This window comes from Bison bison, unplaced genomic scaffold, assembly GCF_000754665.1.
Source record: "Bison bison bison isolate TAMUID 2011002044 unplaced genomic scaffold, Bison_UMD1.0 scf7180017864519, whole genome shotgun sequence".
Lineage (NCBI taxonomy): Eukaryota > Metazoa > Chordata > Mammalia > Artiodactyla > Bovidae > Bison > Bison bison.
In genome coordinates this window covers 21647308-21671346 of record NW_011495072.1, presented here as the reverse complement: position 1 = coordinate 21671346, position 24039 = coordinate 21647308, and the positions used below count along the sequence as shown (strand labels likewise).

The 24039-nt window shown below is 40.1% G+C and overlaps 1 protein-coding gene across 2 annotated transcripts in view; it reads right to left on the bottom strand.

Annotated features, from left to right (window-relative positions):
- Positions 1-24039, bottom strand: part of LOC104981741 (lipid phosphate phosphatase-related protein type 5) — a 136681-nt gene that overhangs the window by 64120 nt on the left and 48522 nt on the right. For both annotated transcript variants that reach the window (XM_010831004.1, XM_010831005.1), the window contains exon 3: positions 21778-22028. In XM_010831004.1, coding sequence (XP_010829306.1) covers positions 21778-22028 — 251 coding nt within the window. The remainder of the gene's footprint in view (positions 1-21777; positions 22029-24039) is intronic.

Sequence of the window (24039 nt, the reverse complement as noted above, 5' to 3'; positions counted from 1 at the left end):
AGCCTTGACATACTTCTTTTCCTATTTGGAACCAGTCTGTTGTTCCATGTTCAGTTCTAACTGTTGCTTCCTGACCTGCATACAGGTTTCTCAAGAGGCAGGTCAGGTGATGTGGCATGCCCATTTCTTTCAGAATTTTCCACAGTTTATTGTGATCCACACAGTCAAAGGCTTTGGCATAGTCAATAAAGCAGAAATAGATGTTTTTCTGGAACTCTCTTGCTTTTTCCATGATCCAGCAGATGTTGGCAATTTTATTCCAACTGGTTCCTCTGCTTTTTCTAAAACCAGCTTGAACATCTGGAAGTTCACAGTTCACATATTGCTGAAGCCTGGCTTGGAGAATTTTGAGCATTAATTTACTAGCGTGTGAGATGAGTGCAATTGTGTGGTAGTTTGAGCATTCTTTGGCATTGCCTTTCTTTACATCTATTAATACATTACTGTTTCAAGAAATACACAATGTAATAAAATGATTTTATGAAATTATCTTGAATTTTCAGAGTTAAACTATCAGAGTTAGTCCATTTTTCAGGTTCTGATTATTATAACAGCTTTTAAAAATATTTTGCCTCTGAAAGTTAATCAATTGCTTCATATTTTACTGATACCCTTTAAATACTTGGTGCATTCCATATTTAGTCAGTGTAAACCAGGAAGAAAAGCTCAACTTTAGGTATTTAGTGACCTGGGTTAAAATGTCAATTCACCACTGATTCTTTCTGTGACCTTAGAGTACTTAATTTCTGTGAATCTTATTATATCATTTGTTAAATGAAAATGACAGGATTTAGCACAATTATCTCACAAGTAGTATAAATTTTATTACTGTCACAGGCACCGTGAAGATTTGTGCTTGCTCTGTGCCAGGAATAAACCTAAAGGATTAAAATGATATATTTGGATGAAAACTACATTTTCTGAGAGAAATAACAAATTATATTGCTTAACTTATGGGCATGGGAATAAAGGCCCTTGAACACATTGCATCTGAAAAACCAAGAGTGGCCATCCATTTTCTTTACAATATACTTAATGGGTCCCTAACAAAAGATTACATAATCACAGACACAGAATTTATCATGTAGTTGATGTTGCTGAATGGGTAATGCTAGGGAGTCACAAATGTGAAGTGAATTAACAACAAGCTCAGTGTTCAGGACCAGCTGGTGCGTGCAGTTAAGATCAGAACACGCTCAGTGGCTCAGCTGCCCTCAGCACAATGGCCGACTGATGGTTTGGCTGTGAATAACAGCCCCTTCATCACTGACACATTTACCTTATCCCTTAAGTGCAGCCGTGGCTGGTTTCACATGGAGACCATTTCTCTCCAGTATGACCCCCATGATAAATATATTGTACACACAGCACTTTGTCCATCAGCCGGAAGAACAAAAATGCTTTTACTAGACATTTTCTCACATTTCCATCATGTAACAGCTGTTTCCATTCACCACATAGAAAGTAAATAATATTTAGATAAAGATAGGCTTCTGTCATTTTCATTTTGCTCCCCAGCATTTTGCTCATAACAATTATGAAAAGACATCATTTTTGTATTGAAACGATATATATTTTTTCTCCTTTGCTAGCTTATGAAGGATAGAAATATCCTTTTTGTCACCTCGGTGACTAACACAGTGCTTGGCTAACTCTCAATAACTGATTAATTATACTAAAAGTTAAGATCACCAGAATGCTTGCTATATGTCAAGAACTGTGCTAACTTCAGTACCTGTGTCAATCATGTAATCCAAATAACCGCATGACTTTGGTACTTAACAGTAGCAGTAACTAAGACATATAAAGGTTTAGCCACTTGCCCATGGACTTATGGCTAAAAGTGATGGAGCAGCATTCCAAATTCAAGAAGCTAGTGAGGGCTTCCCTGGTGGTCCAGTGGTTAAGACTCTGGACTTCCAATGGAGGGGGTGCAGGTTCAATCGATCCCTGGTTGTGGGAACTAAGATCCCACATGCCAAGGGGCATGGTCAAAAAAACTATAAATTTCAGTTAGCTGCCAAGTCCATGCTCTGACCACCACCATGGCACATGCAGTAGCTGCTCTCAGTCAGAAGACACAGATTCAATCCCTGGGTCAGGAAGATCCCCTGGAGAAGGAAATGGCAACCTAGTCCAATACTCCTGCCATGGAGAAATTAAAATTAGATAGACCCAGGAGCCTAGTGGGCTACAGTCCATGGGGTCACAAAGAGTCGGACATTACTGAGCAACTGAGTGTGCACGTATGCACACACACACACACACACACACACACACACACACAGACACCCCTTGAGATCAAGGGCTGAAAGTCCTTGTCTTCAAATTCTTAGCATATTATAGGTGTGCAATGGTTTTTGTTAAATTAATGACTATATAATTGAATTAACTGTTATTGTCAGTGTTTGAATTAAACCAACTAATTATTGTTTAAATCTAATTTTTTTCTTTAAAATGTGGCACAAGTGCTATCAATTGATATATAGTGAATCAAGATTATTTTACTTTGAGCCCTTCTAGGTATTTCTTATCAGATATTAAGATAATTAGTGTCATTGAATATTACTTAAAAAATGAATCTAGATCTGTGAGTTTAAAGAAAAAGACAAAGTTTACTGCTAAAGAAAAACCTTGGGAATTGTGTGACCATGGACTCAACAGTGTGATAAAATAAGCAAGCAGGGAAATCAAAACAAGTGAACAAAAACTACTGCCATCTTGGGTTTATTTGCACTGGGTTAGTTTTTAAGGTGCTTGTGTAAATATTACATCTTTGACATTCCTTAATATTTGTATTTGTAAAGTGTTTTGTGATCACAGAACTAAAGTAGTGCAAAACAAGGAAGTTCACAGATAATCCAGATGCTTCTAAATCATACTCCATTAATTCTTTGGAAATTCAAAAAGGGGCTTCTAGAGCATGTATGAGGAAGTGTGGTGAGCGGATTGCATGATTCTATGTTACCAGGACTGGTTATTTAATTTGCAAGGTCCAGTGCAAAGTGAAAACGAGAGATCTCTGTGAAGAAATCATCAGCAATGTCAGGATAATGAGTAGAGCATCAAAACCAAGCATGGGGCCCTCCTGAGGGCCTGACAGCACAGGTTACACACACAATGGAACTGGCCCTACCTGTTATGATTCCCATTTTAGACAGCCACTTGGAAAATTACCTGAAGAACAAATGGATTACAGGGGCAGGAGGAGAGGCTATAGAAGAGGCTATAGGAAAATGATATTGGTAATCCAGGCAAGCTGTGATGATGGCCCCAACCACATTTGTAGGTGTGATGAAGAGAAGGATTTTATGCTGAAGTTAACACCTCTTATAAGAGTTCAACTTTTCTATTTAATTTTCCCTATTTCAATTATATTTGTAAATTACCCCCAAACTACCATCTTAACACCACAGACCTTCACGAAATGAAAATACCCAGTAAGAAAAACTTTACAAAGAAAATCAATTACAGAATGAGTTTAAAAGACCATGTCTTTATGTTAAAAATGGTCCACCTGAATTAGCGAGTGTCATCGTCAGTTAGTTAAACTTAATAGCAATGAATATATGAGCACACTGGGGCCATTAGGAACCCTTAAGTATAAGAAATATGTCTGATTGATGTGCAGTGGCTATCTTTAGTGTTCTGGCAAGTGCACTGTGATTTCTGGCTCGCCCTAAGAAACCAACTGTGCTGGAACACTATCTAAGGCCACTGCCATGTGTGAGTCAAAACTCTGCTCCTGGGAAACTACAGAGACATTAGCCACCGGAACAAAGGGTCTCAGGTAAGGCACTGGAATCTGCAGAGTCAGCACTCCAGTTGCGCACCTTGGTTTTACCGGCTGCACTGGGGGGCCGTGGAGGGGGTGTGGCTCAGAAAGGACACGTGGGAAGCATTCTGGATTCAGACTTTGGCTCCAGCATACACTCACTGTGTGACTTTGGGCAAATTATTAAATTTCTCTGAGTCTGACTTTTTTTTCCATCTTTAATTTCAGAATTATAATAGCTCACAATTGTGAGGACTGAACAGTATCAGCTACAGAAGCTACTTAGCACAGTACTGGGACACATGGTAAAAGCCTGTCACTTGTTATGCAGCTATTCACACAAATAAGGTGGACCTCTTTTTAGGGAAAGTAAGAATCAAAAGAGCGTTAATTTTTAGGGCTTTTTTTGAGTGTATAAGTATTGCGAAGTTGACTGCTGGCCCAATACCTGGGCCACAGACCAGTTCTGGTCCATGGTCTGTTAGAAACCAGGTTGCACGGAAGTGAAGCTTCATCTGCTTTAACAGCCACTCTCCATCACTTGTATTACCACCTGGGCTCCACCTCATGTCAGGTCCGCAGCAGCAATGGATTCTCACAGGAGCACAAACCCTACTGTGAATTGTGTATGTGAGGGGTCCAGGTTGTGCACTCCTTATGAAAATCATGATTTCCATGGCCCGCCCTGGTCCATGGAAAAATTATCTTCCACGAAACTGGTCCCTGGTGCCCAAAAGGTTGGGGACTGCTGCTGTACAGGATGCTGAGGTTATGTCCATGAGCAGCCACAGACTGGGTTGGGGACAGAGGTCCTTTCAGCCAGCATCTCTGTGGATCCAACTCAGCTGCGTCCACATTCTTAGGCAATGAGGACAAAGTAGGATCATTTAAGGGTGTACAAAAGCCTCCCCACCCCCGATATGTGCATTCAGGATTCCCTTCAGGCCTCATCTCCAAAGATGAGATTGTGTAAAGGTTTTCCTAGTTGAGGTTAGAGTGGCGAAGAGGCTCTGGGGGAGGGCCTATGGAGACTTACATAAATGCCAAGGTGTATCCCCATTACCTCTCTTGTCTCTAATAAAGTGCCAGAGAGAGAGAATGCCAATGCTTAATTTACTTAAGGAATTAGACCTATTTATTCAGAAGAATTGATCCAGGGCTTTGTATAGGCACAACCTCTGAGTATCATTTTCTTCATCACTATAATTAGAGACTATAGATTTATTAGGGGGCAAGGGCAAAACATCTTTTAAAACTTCCTAGTAACAACTAATGAGCATCTGAAACAGGTTGTCATTATTTGAACCAATCAACAGACGTTTCTAGATTGCCTTATATTCATGCTACTGCTGGCACTGTGATGGCTATAAAGGAATGGTCTCTAATGCCAGTGAATTTAGTCTACTGGAGGCAGAAATACATAAATGATAAAACAACTGGGCTAATCTTTACCTTTTTTAAGTGCTCCTTTACCAAGGCCTTTCCAGATCAGAACAGGAGCAGTGACAGCAGTCTACCCCAGGTGCAGGCAATAACAGGAATGCAATAATAAAACCAACTATCTGCTCTATATAATTGCCAGGCAATTCTAAACAATGTCACTGAATACAGACTTCTGCCTCTCAGAATCCTGTTGGTTGTGGCAGATTGTATTCTTCAAAACTGGCTGCAACAGTCTCTCATTCCCTTGTCACTCCCTCATTAAAAGGTGAAGTCAAATTCTCCTCCCTTTGAAACTGGGCCATCTTATGACTTGCTTGTAAACAACAAAATACAGCAGATGTGACACTATGAACTCATAAAAGCCAATGAACTTCTGCTTTGTTCACTGAAACACTTGTGCTTGGAGTCTTGCAGGAAACCTGACCCACCTGGGGCTGCCATGTTGTGAGGAAGCCAAGACATACAGAAAAGTCACACATACGTAGCCCAAGTCATGAAGTCCTCCTAGACCTGATGCAGCAATTGAATGAACAATCCTTCAGATAATTCCATGCCTGAGATATCAAGGCATCCTTGGAGCCAGGCTTTGAGTCTTCTCAACAGAGGCCAAAAACATCATACAGGAGAAAGATAGCCAGGCCACATCTTTCTAAATATCTGACCTACAGAATCTGTGAGCACAGTAAATTGTTTTATGCCACCAAGGAACAGTTTGTTAAGGAGCAATAGTAAGTGGGACACTGGTTTAAACTGAAATAATTGCTATTGTTACTGTTACGTGTTAATATATATAATGATCAGCACATTTTTACTACATAATTTCTAATAAATATTGTATTGTACATGGAAGTTAATTTGACCTCTGGCATGTGCATTCAGCTATATATATTCATCTGGAGAGTAAGTTTGCTCTAAAGGCTGGGAAGCATTCAACCATGCCTTGGCTATGAAGTGTCTCCAACTCCTATGGTGCTAAAATGATACCTTAGTAAAGGTAAAGACGAAGAAAGAGAACTTCAACTATTTTGATTCTGCCAATTTATGTGACTACCTGGAGTTTAACTTAATGAAATAATAGGTTATTTCAATATAATAAAATCATAAAATAATGTAAATACAGAGTATAGTATTTTGCTGGGAATGTGCAAATTTTACTTCATACATAAAATATTTTACTAAATTTTAATGCCTTTAAAATATATATCCATTGACAGATAAATGGATAAAGAATTGTGGTACATATATACAATGGAATATTACTCAACCATAAAAAGGAATGGATTTGAGTCGGTTCTAGTAAGGTGGATGAATGTAGAACCTGTTATACAGGGTGAAGTAAGTCAGAAAGAGAAAAACAAATATCATATATTAATGCACATATGTGGAATCTAGAAAAATGGTACTGATGTACCTCTTTGCAGGGCAGGACTAGAGATGCAGATATAGAGAAAAGACTTGTGGACAAGTGGGAAGAATTGAGAGAGTAGCACTGAAACATATACATTACCATATGTAAAACAGATAGCTAATGGGAAGTTTCTATACAACACAGACTGTTCAGCCAGGTGCCCTGTGACAACCTAGCAGGGTGGGGTAGGGTAGGGGTGGGAAGGAGGTTCAAGAGGAGGAGATATAAGTATACTTACAGCTGATTCACATTGTTGTATAGCAGAAATCAACACAACATTGTAAAGCAATTATCCTCCAATTAAAAAAAATTAAAACAATTTTGTTTGTTTTAAACTTGAAAAATGAATCAATACTATGTTTATTACTGTTACCATGTAACTATTGCTGAAAGTAATTTTTCCATCCAGAGGAAGGGATACTAAAGAATGATTTTCTTTGGTGTCAAACATGCTAGGTGTGCCACTGAAGATAAGTAGATTGAAAGTGAAAGTCGCTCAGTCGTGTTCCACTCTTTGCGACCCCATGGACTATACAGTCCATGGAATTCTCTAGGCCAGAATACCGGAGTGGGTAGCTTTTCCCTTCTCCAGGGGATCTTCCCAACTCAGAGACTGAACCCATGTCTCCCACACTGCAGGCAGATTCTTTACCAGTTGAGCCACAAGGGAAGCCCAAGAATACTGGAGTGGGTAGCCTATCCCTTCTCCAGTGGATCTTCCTGACCCAGAAATCAAACCAGGGTCTTGTGCATTGCAGGAGGATTCTTTACCAACTGAGCTATCAGGGAAGCCCTTGATAAGTAGATTACTTTCAATTAAAAAGACGAGAGTAAACTCCAAAAAGGAAAGCAACTTTGATCTAGATAATAAAGACAAAGAACATGTTTCTTTTCCCTATGGAATGTTTGAACCCCGTTCCACACAGTATACCTCCCATACGGGAAGCACAGACTCTATCCCACTACCAAAGCCAACAAGAGCTGGACAGTGCCTTCCTCAAAGTCCTGGCCAGAAGTTTGCTGGCACATAAGCCACACTCAGTCAGTCAGATATGCCTGAAAGTGATGCAAAGAAGCAGACAAAGTGAAATATCCATTTTATTAGCAGTTGCGGTGCCAGCCACGCCGGTGGAGGCACCACCAGAGGGTGGCCATGTGGGGTCCTGGGTCCCGCAGGCACAGCAGTGTATCCTCACCGTGTCCTTCCTGTGGTCAGGTCCTGGCTGACGTTCTGGCTGCTCAGGTTCCATCGGTTCCTGCTCATTCCCTGAACCTAGTTTGTAAGCCCATCCTTTCACCTCATTTGGGCCAAATCAGCCAGATTCACTTTCCATTATGTGTAGTGGAGAACTCTGGTTGATACATACAAAGATGACTAGAATTTTGACTAGCTGAATATGGAGGTAGGAGGTACTGAAGATATTATATTAATAGGTCAGGAAAACAGCAAAGGTAAAAGTACTAATGTGGAAAAAATATTGTAGTTAGTGACTGGTGATGATCTAGTGTGAACTGAGTTCACATGACCTGGGAACTGAGCTCCTGAAAGATGGTGTAGTGAATGAAGGGAGGTGTCTTAGCTGAAGCTGCCATAACAAAATACCAGAGACTAGATGACTTCAATGACAGGTATTTAGTGACTAAACAACAACAGGAATTTTTCAGGGGACACAATTCAATCTATGGCAGAAGGGAACACAAGCTTAGCCAGGATGAAGAAGGTCTCATATGCCACATATAGGGGTGTGACCTTTGAAGGGTTGATGAGGTGGAGGCTATGAAGAGCTTTTGTGCAAAAACAGACTTGTTTAAACAACTTCTTTAGGAGTGTTACTCTAGTGGCACAGTGAAAAATGAATGGGGTGAGTGAAGAACTTTCTTAGGAAGCTTCTTTGGGAGGCTACTGCAATAGTCAAGGTGAGTGATGTAAAGGAACCATGTTCAAGGAGAAGCATGAGGGGCAGGGTGGAGAAGACAAGTCTAAATTTGAGAGATATTTCAAATGTGGAACCAACATAATTAATCAGACATCTGGATGTGGGGGTGTGGAAGTGGGAGGAGTTGAGGATGACTCAGAGGTTTTGCTTGGGTAACTGAGACAGTAGGAATGCCAATAATCAAATCAGAAGATAGAAAAGCAGTAGCTAGTTTGGAGCAATGGCAGGTCATGATTTCGATTTTTGAAATGCAGAATTTAAGGAGCTGATAAAAAACAATATATTTATGTTCAAGTTAGGAATACACTCGGAGTTCAGGAGAAAGGTAAGGCCAGGGAAGGAGCTTTGGGGTTCACTTGAAAAGACATGGAAGTGGCAATGAATGAGATCACCCATGGGAGGGATAACTGAGGGAACAAAAAGAGGTCAAGAGTGGAAGTCTGGTAAATGCTGGTAGGTGGTTTTATGACATTGCAATAAAGCACTTTTAATAAGGGAGGAGGCCAATTTAGAAAATAAAATGTTCCCAAAGTTTAGAAAAAGAAAAATTCAGATAGAAGGGGGTGATCAAGAGTCTTAGTAATGTTGAAATGGTCAGAAAGACAAGGGTCTTAAGAGACTTTTGATAAAATCTCTAGTGGATGAATTCTGAAGAGTAGTTTAGGTAGAGTGTAGCTGGGGTGGAGAAGAACAAAACCCACATAATATCTAGTTTATAAGGTGAGGAAGTATTAATTAGTCTTTCTAGATGCAGGCTTTCAGAAATGAGAAGTTAGTTCAAATTTATGGATGGTATTGTAGGGTTGTTGGTTTTATTTTTTGATGGTGGAGATTTTACCATGTCTCAAAAAATCACATTTTCCTACACTGTACATAAGCTAAAAGCACACATTCCTATATACAAAAATATGCCTGATTAATATGTTTGACAAAGGAAAGAAAGCAGTAAATATACTATCTGTAAAACATTTAGCCCAGTAAGCGTGCCATAATAACAGTTATTACTTTTATACTCTAAATTTCTACACTATTATAGAAGAATTTCTATTTGTTATTTGAAGTCCTTTGTTCTCCTTTCAAAATTTTCTTTCCATGACATAAACAAACAAAAGGCTCAAAGCAGACTGTGTTCATAGGAGAAGGTAATGTCTTTTGTAATACAGTGGAAGATGTGCCAAGAATCTCCTTGATTTGAACTATTAGCTCAGTTTATCACTCAGTCATGTCTGACTCTTTGCAACCCCATGGACTGCAGCACACCAGGCCTCCCTGTCCATCACCAACTCCCGGAGTTTACTCAAACTCATGTCCATTGAGTCGGTGATGCCATCCAACCATCTCATCCTCTGTTGTCCTCTTCTCCTGCCTTCAATTTTTCCCAGCATCAGGGTCTTTTCCAATGAGTCAGCTCTTCACATCAGGTGGCCAAAGCATTGGAGTTTCAGCTTCAACATCAGTCCTTCTAATGAATATTCAGGACTGATTTCCTTTAGGATTTGAACTATAACGTCCATCAATTTAGGAGAAGTTTGATGACTGAAATTACAGAGTTATAATTTTTGCTATACATTGTGGCACTTCAAATGCAAATACATTTAGTACAGAGAGGATCACAGAAGACAACACAGCACACTCTTAGCCCCTTGCTGTGCATTATCTTATGAGAACCTCTCTAAGTTAGAACTAGATGAAATCTGTATGGCAGCCAGAGAGGTAAGTTCCTCTGACCTCCTCTCAGCAAAGATCAAGCTATTGTGCTGTTAGGAGAGCAGTGAGCTGAGAGGCTGTGCCTTTAAAACAGTTGGATTCACCATAGTGTTTGAGCAGAGGCCACAATCTTCCTGGCCAGCCCCAAGTCAATGACTAAGCATAGCATGGGTTCTAAGGCTTGCCCATTTATGCCCAGTGTGGGCTCTTTTAATGGACAACCTCTGCTCAGAACTGGCTAAGACTCTCCCTATCCAATCTTGCGTCTTTCCTCTAACTTTTGCAAATATTGCCCCCCTCCAACCCTCCAATAAATCTCTTTCACTTCTTGGAGAATCCTGACTAATGGAGTCAGTACCAGGGCTGGTCTAAGATAGCAGGAGATAAGATGCGTTTGGGAACATATCCTGGCTGGAAATGAGAGCCTCATCCTACATGGTGTGTGAGGCACAGACAGTCCACCAGGTAGCTATGCAATTGCTAAAAGTCATCAGTAGTGGCTTGGAAGAATGCTGTGGTAGGAACAGGCTAACTCATCAGTCCCCAACCATTTTGGCACCCAGGACTGGTTTCATAGAAAACAATTTTTCCATGGACCAGGAGGAGGGGGCATGGTTTCAAGATGATTCAAGCACATTACACTTATTGTGTACTTTATTTCTATTATTATTACATTAGCTTCAGCTTGGATCATCAGGCACTAGATTCTGGAGGTTGGGGACCCCTGGGCTAAGCAACTCATCCTTGTTTACACAAACATCCCTGATTTCAGCACTGGAAGTCTGAAGCCTGGTGGTTGGTCCCTCTAGGTGGGAGGAAGATGTTAGCCAGGTCAATGATTCAAGCAATTGAGGAATCAGGGAAACAATGCCTTCAGGGATAATAAAATTGGCTGATTCTTATTAAGTCTTGCTGGTGCCCTACAGAGAGAAAATGAAAAGCTGAGGGGAATTAACGAACAAACGAAAACTGAATGTGTAAGCTGGAGAGCCTCTTTGGTACCTTAGAAAGAGGTTGTTTATTCTGTAATACGAGGGTAGAAAAATCTGAAGACCAACTTATGACTTACTAAGAGTCAGGGGACCTTCAAAGATGACTGAGTGCTCAGCTAAGACAGGTCTATTATGCACACGAGGTCAGGACCCTGGTGTGGAAAATCTGAGACCTTAACACAAAGGACAGAGACATCTGGGTGGATATGACTGAAGATTTTGATTAACGAGACTGCTGTAAACCCTTAGAGCCTTCAGATGTGGCCCACCTCTACCTACAAAATGCTAGTACTCCCTCAGCTTACCCATGCCAAGATGCATGACTGGGGAAATAAGAAGTCACTCTCCCCCAATGCACCGGGGGCTCCCTCATGATCTGCCCCCACTGCTCCTCCTGACTGCCAGGCCAATGACTAGGACTAAGTTGCTCAGGATGTGAGGAACCTGATGAGAAGCAGATAAGACTCCACACTTAAGAAGCTGCAAGAATTAGCCAGCACACACAGGCTGGAGGCAGGGCAGACGTAGGGGGCTAGATTTTCCAGGGACTTTATCAATAAGAATGAAACAGAAAAAGGATAAGCAAATATTTGTTGACATAGGGATACTTTCCCTGAGCACTAAGGATTTAACACTCTTACAAGGCTCCAGAGGACAGTAAAAACACCTTGCTGGGCTGGCTCCTAAAAGCCTAGAGGAAAATGACTGCTTTCTCTTAATAAACCTGACATGCCTGAATTGCCCTGGCAGTTGGTGAAGGAAGGAATGAGAAGTCTCAAAGAAATGGGCACTGCTGGAATGGACATTTGATATGATCACAAAGGCTTGCTAGAGGGTTGTGCACCATAGGAGGATCTAGGTGATGAGCTATTCATTGAGGTGTCAGGAAAATGTGAGCAAGAGGGCCACCAGCACAATGCAAAATCCCAGCAGCACCCCTCCTGTACAGCCAGGACTGATGGTAGAAGAGCCCATCACAGAGCTGAGTCCCCCTATACCCATGTGGATGAAGGCGAGCCTGAAGAAACAGAAGCCAGTTATGGAGCTTAACCATCAGAAGCAGCAGTGGGGTGGGAGGGAGTGTCTCAATTATTATAATAATGCAGAGGCCTGAGTGACAGCCAAGGGGATTTGACCATCTGAAAGTTTTAGAGATGACTTACAGATCATAGCCTTCCCTTGGAGGAAAACAGATGGAGAGCCAATGAGACAACTTTTGGACCCAGAGGGAAGGATCTGCAACACTACAGAAAATAGATATTGTAATGACTTTCCCAGTTCTGCCCCAAAAGGACCAGTGACCATTCATTCAAGTGACTATACACTGGGGAAAAGAGAACATCCAGATATTTTGAGGACTATTGGACATAGGATCTTAGTGGACATTGTTACCTGGATACCTGAATTAACATCATCATTGCCTCAGGGTAAAGTAGGGTCATGTGAGGACTACATAATAAATGAATCCAGACCAGACTCTGGCTCACAGTGGATTTACTAGGTCTGAGAGCACAGCCAGTGGTCATTTTCCCCTAGGGAGGTGGAGTACTGGGGGAATTCAATTGGAAGCTTATGGAAACAGTATTCTCCCACTCCTGCCAGGATAGAAATGAAAAATCATGTTGCATTAGGAAAGGGAATGGTAAAGATTTAATGCCACCACTTCAGATCTCAAGAATGCAGGGGTTGCAGGTCTCCTCATGTGTCCATTTAATTTACCAGTCTAGGCAGATCCTGGAGAATGACTATAGACTACTGAATCTTCAACCAGGTAGAGGTAACCACTGATTTGTCAAGTGTGTTCTTTTCTATCTCATGCAAGAAGATGTCATCGGTTCACTTTCACTTGGAAAGGACTGCTCCTCACATCTCAGTTTATGTCAGTGCTATGTTAACTCTCTGGCTCACTGCCACATCATAGTCTGAAGTGAGATGGACATTTTGGACATCTTACTAAAAGCCATGTTGAGCCTTTACATCCAAGACATCTTCTGATCAGGTAAGATAAACGAGAGGTGGTTAACGCACTGGAGCCTTGATAAGACACTTGAGGAAACACCCGCACTTATGAATACACTTCTGGCCCATAACATCAAAGTGATACTGCCTACTGTGGAGGTTTAGTAAGTATGAAGCATGGCCTATGCAGTCAACTATCGTACTTGTAAAGAAGTTGAAGATAAGTTAGAAGTTGTCATTTTTAAAGCCGTTAAAGTTCTGTACCATCTGAAAACACTATGCAGGACATAAGATACTCAAAATTAAGGTTCATAAGAATAAAATATGCATTTACTTAAAATCAAAGTACAATTAAAGTCCAATAATAATGATCATTCATATTACTTTTAGTGTTTGAGCTACTTGGCTGCCTGGAAAATAGGACACAAAACAGGAACTTATGGAATGCATACTTTTTTGACAACCTTCCTAATTCATATTGTGCAACATTTCAGTGAAAATCAATGAACTAGTTTCCTTCATCGACTTTGTGTAAGGCACTGGGAGATAAAATGCAGCTGCCTTCTGTTCACTGGGCACACCTCAGGAGGTCGTGTGACATAAGAAACCTAATGCTGGCTCTGGCGTCACACCACCCTGGGTCACAGTCCTGGCTCTAACAAATAACTAGCTGAATAACCTTGGGCAGGTTAGCTAGCTTCTGCGTAAGAGACAGACACGACTGAAATGACCACACATGCACACATGCGTGCATCCTTAGTTTTCTTACCGGTAAAATGAAGATACCCAAATTTCATTCCAGCCATTATGAAGATTAAGGCATAGAGAGTTCTTGGTATGGTGCTAGACTGTTACTTTTCAATAAATGAAAGCTTGGCTCCGTTTAGCCGTAGCATCTAAGTAAGCTGGTGAAAGTGTGAAAGTGTTAACTCGCTCAGAAGTGTCTGACTCTCTGCAAATCTATGGACTGTAGCCTGCCAGGCTCCTCTGTCCATGGAATTCTTCCGGCAAGAATACTGGAGTGGATAGTCATTCATGAGAATTCTCCAGGGGATCTTTCTGACCCAGGGATCGAACCAGGGTCTCCTGCATTGCACACATATTCTTTACTGTCCTGAGCCACCAGAGAAGCCCAAGTAAGCTGGTGATGGTGTATAAATCCTGAGGTGTACCTCAGAGCACTGGCTCTGGGTCTACATCTGATTTTCCTATTCCTGTGCTCTCAGAGAAAACAGGGGTCCCACAGCTGCTCAGATCCATACACTTCATATCACTTGACTCTGGTCTCATCAGCACTAGGGCTTTCAGTCTTAAGGAAACCAACTGAATTCAAATGGTTATCATTTCAAGTCTGAGACTGACCATCTTCTTAAAATCGTCCCTTCACTTTTAGTTTCTTTTCTTTGTAATTCCCTCTTTACTGTTGATGTAAAGAATCTGCCTGCAATGCAGGAGACCCTGGTTTGATTCCTGGGTCAGGAAGATCCACTGCAGAAGGGGTAGGCTACCCACTCTAGTATTCTTGGGCTTTCCTTGTGGCTCAGCTGGTCAAGAATCCAACTGCAATATGGTAGACCTAGGTTCAACCTCTGGGTCAGGAAGATCTCCTGGAGAAGGGAAAGGCTACCCACTCCAGTATTCTGCCCTGGAGAATTACATGGACTGTATAGTCCATGGACAGAGAAGGCAATGGCACCCCATTCCAGTGTTCTTGCCTGGAAAATCCCATGGATGGAGGAGCCTGGTAGGCTGCAGTCCATGGGGTTGCACAGAGTCAGAAACGACTGAAGTAACTTATCTTATCTTATAGTGATGCTTTTGAACTGTGGTGTTGGAGAAGACTCTTGAGAGTCCTTTGGACTGCAAGGAGATCCAACCAGTCCATTCTGAAGGAGATCAGCCCTGGGATTTCTTTGGAAGGAATGATGCTGAAGCTGAAACTCCAGTACTTTGGCCACCTCATGGGAAGAGTTGACTCATTGGAAAAGCCTCTGATAGTGGGAGGGATTGGGGGCAAGAGGAGAAGGGGACGACAGAGGATGAGATGGCTGGATGGCATCACTGACTCGATGGACATGAGTCTGAGTGAACTCCGGGAGTTGGTGATGGACAGGGAGGCCTGGCGTGCTGCAATTCATGGGGTCGCAGAGAGTCGGACACGACTGAGTGACTGATCTGATCTGATCTGATAGTCCATGGGGTTGCAAAGAGTCAGACACGGCTGAGCGACTTTCACTTTACTCTCTATTAAACCATTTTAAACTTCAGGAGGAGTTTACATCAGTATGTACAGGCTTGATGCATTCTACATATTCAATATATATTTACAGGAATTGGAATAAATAGAATCATTCTAAAGAACTGCTTCTGTATGGCATTTATTTGCTTATTAACTCGAGCATGAAGTCTCAGGTTGGTTTACAAGGTCTTTCTGATTTATTTACCCTTGCTAATTCTTAAACCCCACAATCCCACCCCCACCATATACTCCTTATGAGAGGTACCCTCTCTCAGTCCCTCCAAAATGTATCTGCTGTTTTTGCTCCTGGCCTTTGCTCTCCCTGTCCCCTTACCTGGAATGACTCTTCTTTACCTATTCAAATCATATTCATCTTCAAGATGCATCCCAAGTACCACTTACTTCTGAAGCACTCCCCACGGTGCTTGCCAATAGTGACCTCTTCCCTCTTGGACTCTCAGAGAAAGTGCTGAAGGATCCCCCGGCTGCTCCAATCTATATATTTCATATCATCTGACTCAGAGGCTCCCACTGTCATTACCAGGTATATTAACAATCATATTTCACTCAGAACTGTACTATGTGTGTACCATCCACAAGAAAAACTTATCCAGTAGGCACAATGATACTTGTAGGGACCTATGAAATTGTCTTAATATTAACACCAGAAGGAAAAAGTGAACAATAAATAAAATATTCAACATATATTATTTACAATTTTGTTTTTATAGCAATGAAGTCATAACACATACACATGCTGTTGTTGCTATTTAGTTGCTAGTTATATCTCAGTCTTTTGTAACCCCATGGACTGTAGTCCATTAGGCTTCACTGTCCATGGAATTTTCCAGGTAGGAATATTGGAGTAGGTTGCCGATTCCTTCTCCAGGGGATCTTCTTGACCCAGGGATCGAACCCATGTCTCCAGCATTGGCAAGCTGATTTTTCATGGCTGATCCACCAGGGAAGCCCACATATATATATATATATTTTTTTAGGGGGTTCCCAGGTGGTGCTAGTGGTAAAGAACTTGCCTACCAACGCAGGAAACATAATAGACGCCAGTTTGATCCCTGGGTCATGAAGATACCCTTGAGGAGGAAATGGCAACCCACTCCAGTATTCTTGCCTGGAAAATCCCATGGACAGAGGAGCCTGGCAGGCTACAGTCCACAGGGTCACAAAGAGTGAGACATGACTGAAGCTATGTAGCATGCATGAACATACTTTTTAATGGCAGCAGTGGCCCATGAAGGCACATATCCAAGTGCTAGGGACTACAGAAGTCATAATGGAGCCCTGGCTATCTTATATTGCCCAACGATAGTAAGTCCTATTTTCCTAATTAGAATATCCAAAGGCTGCCAGCAATCCTCAAACTGGAGTTTGCTAACACCTAAGAAACTCCAGACATATCAATGAAATTCTATGATGTATTTTTCAATATTTCAAAGAGCTTAATAGAAAAGTATATTTACCCATAATAAGCCCACACGCACTAACTGAAATGCCAGTACTCTTTGCTTTTGGCTGGAACTATACTAAGTCATTTGGCAACATTGGTGATCTCATGCTGCTGAGTGGTTCTGATACGTGGAATACACAGGAATATTTGAGATTTAACCAGAGAACCAGACGCCACTATAAATCCACCAGTCAATCACAGAATACCCAGATATAAGTATCACCTACAGAAGGCAGGTAAAATTATGGTGAAGAGGCAGAATACCCATGTGTCTTCAATCATTCACTGTTTGCTATTTAATAATTGTATGTATGCAAGTTTAATAACTGCATCGTGCAGTTTCAAACAGCATGTTACATTTTTATTATTATGGACCATTGTTTAATATCTGGGCTTAAGTTGGGATGGGAAAGTGTTACTATGTTAAACAGAACATTTGAAAACATGGAGTTCATGGAGGAGTGGTAGCTGGGAGGAAAAAGGTAAACCATAAAAGGGTCTATGGTGGTGAAAATACTGGAACCCAATGGCTACTTGGCAGATATCTTTAGTTCCTTCCCCTGCCTAATACCAATTAACACATAGCTGAAGGCTCACAACAGAAATGTCAAAAGACTAATATCAGTGTGGCACCAGTGGTCAAGTGATAGCATAGCAGCCACATTATGAGTAGATGCTCAATAAATACTGTTTGATGTATTGTCTACCAGACACAATTTTGGTCATCTGAAATCTGGAGCTCAGGGACCTTATACATTTCAATGTTAAATTACTCCTGAGTGGGGACGATTTACAGGAAGGGCTTTCTGATGTCAGCCAGGTCTTACCAGCCGGTGAAGAGAAATTTGTGAAGACAGTTCAGAGATTTTCTTTTTACCTTCCCCAATCCTTTCTCCAAACACTGTCCCCACCTAGACAGTCTCATGGAGTCAACTGTTTCAAAAATGGGCATGCTTCCCTAAATTCTGGAGGAGGTTTAGGGTGGTTTGTTAAGCAGCAACAGATAATGCAAAAAGACTAATAAATATAGTTGACCCTTCCCTTTTTAAAAAAAATATTTTCATAAAACCTGAGGTCAGAATTGGAAGTGATCTAGAGAGACCATTCTATGACTTTTTGTTTCAATGGTTTATGAGGTTAACTGGAAAGTCATCAAACATTATGTCTCATTCCAATTCTGGAGTTCATTTGATTTTAACTGAAAAAAGTTGTATCCATTTTATATGAAAAGAAATGCCACAAAGCTTAATTTAAATATTATTCTAGTGCAACTCAACACTGAATTATAAGTTTAATGGTTGAAGGTTAAATAACCTCCAGAAGTTTTTCCTGGGAAACCGACAGCATTTGCAAAAATAGGCACAGGATTTTCTTCCCTGAAAGTTCTCAGAAAAGCAAAAGATAACAACTCAGTGATCAAATTATCCCCACAGCCTTAATTAAAGTCAGATGCTAAGGGAGAGTTCGAGTTCCTTCATTTTATTTACTAATCCACAAAGAGAAGCATCAGGAAAATGTTCTTCAACTCTTATTTGCATACTTCCTAATAGGGCTCATTTATTTTTATTTATGTGTTTATATATGTTTATAACACCTTCACCACACTAAACAAATATATCTCTGCCTTAATACAGCAATAAGCCTGTTTCCACAGAGAATATTAAAAATGTGGCTGTTTTCTCCTATTCATCTACATGTAAAAATTCTGGCAAGCATTTCCTGTTGAAAACCCCAACATTTTTATTATAAAGTTTTCCCAAGGTGTCTCCAGTGAAGCTGGAGAAAATATATGCATGTGTATAGGTTCAAATATAACAGCAAACCCTGACTGTACTGCCTCCATTTGCAGGAGGAGTTAGATTCAGGGTTGCCATAGCAGCCACCCACGCTCACACACACAAAGGGGTGGTGGAAAAGAGAGAAAAGCAGCTAGCAGAGAACAGAATCTATTGTTAAAAAGACAGCGGTACCTTTCAATGTAATTACAAGCAGGAATCCTGATTCTTAGTCTGAACCGCTGTTTAATGATAGATTTCTGAGTGCTAGATTGTTACTACATTTTTTTTTCTCTAAACATATCTACCACCTGAACCTCTGGTTTTAACTTTTATGGATGCAGAGGTTATGTAGGACCAGGAGGGAATTCAGCTAACCACACACACATTAGGGCTGTTGCTGCTGCTTAGTCGCTTCAGCCGTGTCCAACTCTGTGCGACCCCATGGACTGTAGCCCACCAGGCTCCTCTGTCCATGGGATTCTTCAGGCAAGAATATTGGAGTGGGTTGCCATTCCCTTCTCCAGTAATAAATAATCAACTATTACACAATAATAAAAATAATAAAGAAATTTTAAAATAAATAAGAACTAGTAAAATATTCAATAAATAAAAGTAAAGCACTAGTGCCTGGCATATACTACATGCTCAATAAATGTTTGCTAATAATAATAATCATTATTGTTAAAACATCTCCAAGTGTTTACTACAGACTAGAACAGCGTGTGCGTGTGTGCTCAGTCACTTCGTTGTGTCTGACTCTTTGAGACCCCATGGCCTGTAGCCTGCAAGGCTCCTCTGTCCATAGGACTTTTCAGGCAGGAATGTTGGTGTGGGTTGCCATTACTCCTCATGGGATCTTCCCAACCCAGGGATTGAACCTTATTTCTGGTGTCTCCTGTACTGGCAGGTGGATTCTTTACCACTGTGCCAACCTGGGAAGCCCCAAGTCTAGAGAAGTGTGACTTATAATTCAGACATAGCTTAAATAAGTGCCTTTAAGTAACTTGGTAAAACAAACAAACAGATAAGAAGTTGCTAAACAAATGCCAGCAGACACACCATTTTGGCAGAATAAAAACACCAGGTGTTTCACTACACTAACACACTCACTACCACTGGCATACCCTGATTACACAACGAAGTCTATATTAGTGCTAAGATAATTATGTATCAGTATTTGGTGTCTGAGAGTATTCCGGAATTTGTCTCAAGTCACTGGCTTGGTCACATATCTATACACAAGATGTGTTTACAATTAATGTGTGTTAGTTGCTTAGTTGTGTCTGACTCCTCGCGACCCCATGAACTGTATAACCTGCCAGGTTCATCTGTCCATGGGATTTCCCAGGCAAGAATACTGGAGTGGGTTACCATTTCCTTCTCCGAGGGATCTTCCCAACCCAAGGATCAAACCCGGGTCTCTTGCACTACAGGTAGATTCTTTACCATCTGAACCACCAGGGAAGACCTTTACAATTAATACCCAGATACAAATACAAACATAAGATTTAGATGTAATGACAAGGAAAGAAAAATATTTTACTGTTCTTGATTCACACAAGTTTTACATCTTCATATTAAGGCTAACTGCTCCACCTTCTAGAGGAGCTGGAACAAAGAGTCAAGCAATTTAGTGACTAAGAAAGGACACACATGGGTTAGAAGATTTTATATCAAGTCTAGAAGTACCTTAAAATGTGTAGCAGACAGCAAAACTAATGGGCTAAAGAAATCAGGGGCAATTAGAGGAACAGGGTTGGAAGCAGTATGAGGGTAAGAAAAGAGTTGTAACTGGAAAATTGTACAGAAGAGAAAATGGATAGAATGATATTTGGTCCTTAATGCTATAAAAATTTTCCTGATGGGATTTCTTTTAAAGTCCAAGAAGTGAATGGTAGAGTTAACTTGGCTTAAACATTTTAAAAATGTTAAAACGCACACCCTTATGACCTCCAAAATGACTCGGCCATTGTGAGTATTATATAGGATGCTATAGTTCCACTCTTAAATTGTCTTTTATCTAGAAATCTTTATTTCCAATATCAAGCAGAGGTGTCACAGGAAATATTCTCTCTTTTAGAGATAAACGTACAAGCTTACATGAGGAACATTAGAAACATTTCCATAAATGCATAGCTCTTTGAGGGGAAAAACAATTCTGAGTTTTTCCAAGCAATTAGAAATTAGTTAAATTTGGCTTGACATTGGCCCTGAGATCTCTTGTCAATTAGCTGAAATCAGAAGTAGTTACTGGCACCATTTACTAGGAGAACTCCAAAAGGAAAAATGTTCTGCACTTCTTACTGGAGCTAAGAAAAAGTCTTCAAAGAACACTTTTGGAGTGCAACTTTATAGCTTCAAGGCAGCCTCTGGTGATAGAGAGTAAGAATGATGGATACAAACACGGGACAAGAGCTGCCTGCCAAGGCTGCTCTTCTTCCTACTCCTGCCCACCATTAATGCACTCAGTGGTGACCACTTCCTTCCACCTAGATGTCCTAAGACAGCTGCACTTACGGTCTGGCTCTTACCACTAGAATGACGGCAAATACTCAAGAATAAATAAAATGAGTATCATTTTTAAGGGCATTTTGGTTAGTTCTATAACAAAATACTAAAACAGTGGTTGAGATACTAAGATGATAGAGTTACCAATAAAAAAGAACTTTCTAGAAAAAGAGTGTGTCTTTCCCTACCTTCACCAGAGAACACTGGAAGTTGAGTAGGCGGCAAAGAGGCCTCGGTAGTTCTCTTAATTGCACTATTATAAGTTTATAAGAACTGCATAGGACAAATTTGTTTCCATTAAGCCCTATTTAATATAAAGACAAACATATTCTCAAATGGAAATGCTAATAGCTATATTTTTTAATACAACCAACTACCCACACATAATCTCATGAGAGTCAACTGACTTAATTTTAGTCACAGTACCAACAGCTATTATTAAAGATAAATTAAATGGCCTGCAGAAAACTGTTAATGTGACTTCCATTATGGCAGGGAGAAATAATTTCTACTTTGGGAGAATTATCAGAAAGACAAATTAAGAATGGCTTCTAATCCTTACTTACTGTCAGATACATAGCTGCATAGACACTGAGAGCCGCTTCTTTGGATGGAAAAGTCTTCCTTGCTCTCATGATGAGATCTGGGTTGCCTGTGCAGGCTTCTTCCCCACTGATGAACTGCGTATATTGCTGACACCCAAGTGCCGTGTAGTTGGGTTTACACAGGGCAAGAAAATGGGGAGCCAGGTTTCCTGTGACAACTTGTCCAGCATTTACAAAGATATCTGTTGCAAACAGTCCAAATGTATAAATTCCTGAGGAAGAAAAACACACCATTTTAAACCCTTTGGTTTGTTGTGGTTCAGTTTACAATAAACCAACATGGAAATATTTTAGAAACTATAGAATAGTTCATACACGTCCATACATATGGTTCCTTCCATTTCACTCCCTCCAGCTTCCCCCTTTGCTTTCTGAAGTAGTGGGAGTGTTAAATTATTTAACATATTGAGTTGTCTGCCACTGGCTACATTTTTATGCATGGCAGGTTTATAAGACATAAGATAAAAGAAGAAAATATATTCTAAGACTGTGTTTGGGTAACGTGATTTTTTAAATGGAGATGTGTTTCCCTTGAGAGGGTTCAGTCTATCACCTTCTACTAATGTTAGCAATCTTTATTTTTTCCCTATTTCTGAATATCTTACTAACATAATACAGAGCAGTCATCTCCTTTTAATTATACCTCTTAAGCCCATTCTAACTAATATTAACTCAGCTGGAGGTGCCAATTAGCAAAATCCTAGGCTATCAGTTTTAAAAAATCATGTAACTGCGAAGTCCCAGCTTATCTTTTATGTACTGAGTTTCAATTTCTCAAGTTTGGGACAATTTAGTAAATAATAAAGCAATTAGATTATAATTTTTAAATTATCTTCACAATATTAAAATTTACTTGCTTTGTTTACCTGAACATAAAAAATTAAGTACATAAATTTCCCCCCTTTCGTAAGGAATATGTCAATTTACTCAAAAACAAAAACTGTTTTCTAAATTCAATATAATTGGCCACTAATGCCAAAACTTATCTCTCTATTTAGGTAAGAAAGGCAAAACAGATTCTTTGGCATCATTGTCAAACTTCCAGCTATAATCTACAAGGATGTGGTATTAATGTAAAGAAATCCATTCTTTTATAATTTTTGATAATAAAATCCATCAAGGACATTTTAAAACTATACCAAAATACTACTTCCCAAACAGCTGGTTCATTAAAAAGGCATATAATTCTATTATGATAATTAGATGCTTTTTTTCTTTGTCATGTATTTCTGGATTGTTTGTTTCCTAAGGCTTTACATAATTATTGACTGTTGTGTTGCAAATCAGCAGGAAAAAATATTTTTCCAGGATTAGATACATGACTATCTTTTCATTTTCAAAGTATTATATAAGATTATAAAAGGTTCTAACACCCAAATCCGCACACAGCAAAGCTCCATGTGTATATAAACCACAATGAAACAAAGACCTTAGTTCCTTATTGAAAACATTTACAAGGAAGAGCTTTCTTTCCATCTTACCAGCATTCCATGAGTCATACAAGTAAATGTTATTAAAATCAGAAATTTGGCAGAGGCAGAGAAAAAGAAGAGAATGAAGCTCAATAAAATGTCATTGTATATACCCTCACCTTGCAAATCTCATGGCCTAGCATGGGAACCTAAATGGCAAGCGTTCATCTCTCTTCTCTTGAAATCTAGGCTAAGATGTACTCATTTTATTTAACTAAACCATTCTTTTATCAGGTATAATAAGTTTTCCTGTCTAGAGAGGAATATTTGATAAGGATATGGAAATGTCTCTTGATATTTATAAAGCTCCCAGATGTGCTTCAGAATTAAAATAGTGCATCAGGCCCAAGTCCAATATTGAAGTTGTCTACAAAGATCTTATGTAAGTGAGATCCCATGAGTGTATCCTCCAGATACACTGGAGTGTGACCTCCAGAATAAAGTCACTAAAAAAGAGTGATGTCCTAGTCTATAGTAATGCTTTTCTTACAAGCTTCCCTTTTATTATAGTAAACTAGAAACATCCAAATCATGATAAACAAGGAAACAAGAAACAAATCAAGTACCTCTAAATATCTTTTAAATCACATAAGTAAGAAACATGCACAGGCTTAAACGCATACTTTATGCCATTCAGGCAGAGCTTGTTTTATTGAACTTCACTTTATTGGACTTCATGAATAATACTTTTTTTTTTTTTTTACAAATGGAAGGTTTGTGGCAACCCTGTGTTGAGCAAATCTACTGGCGC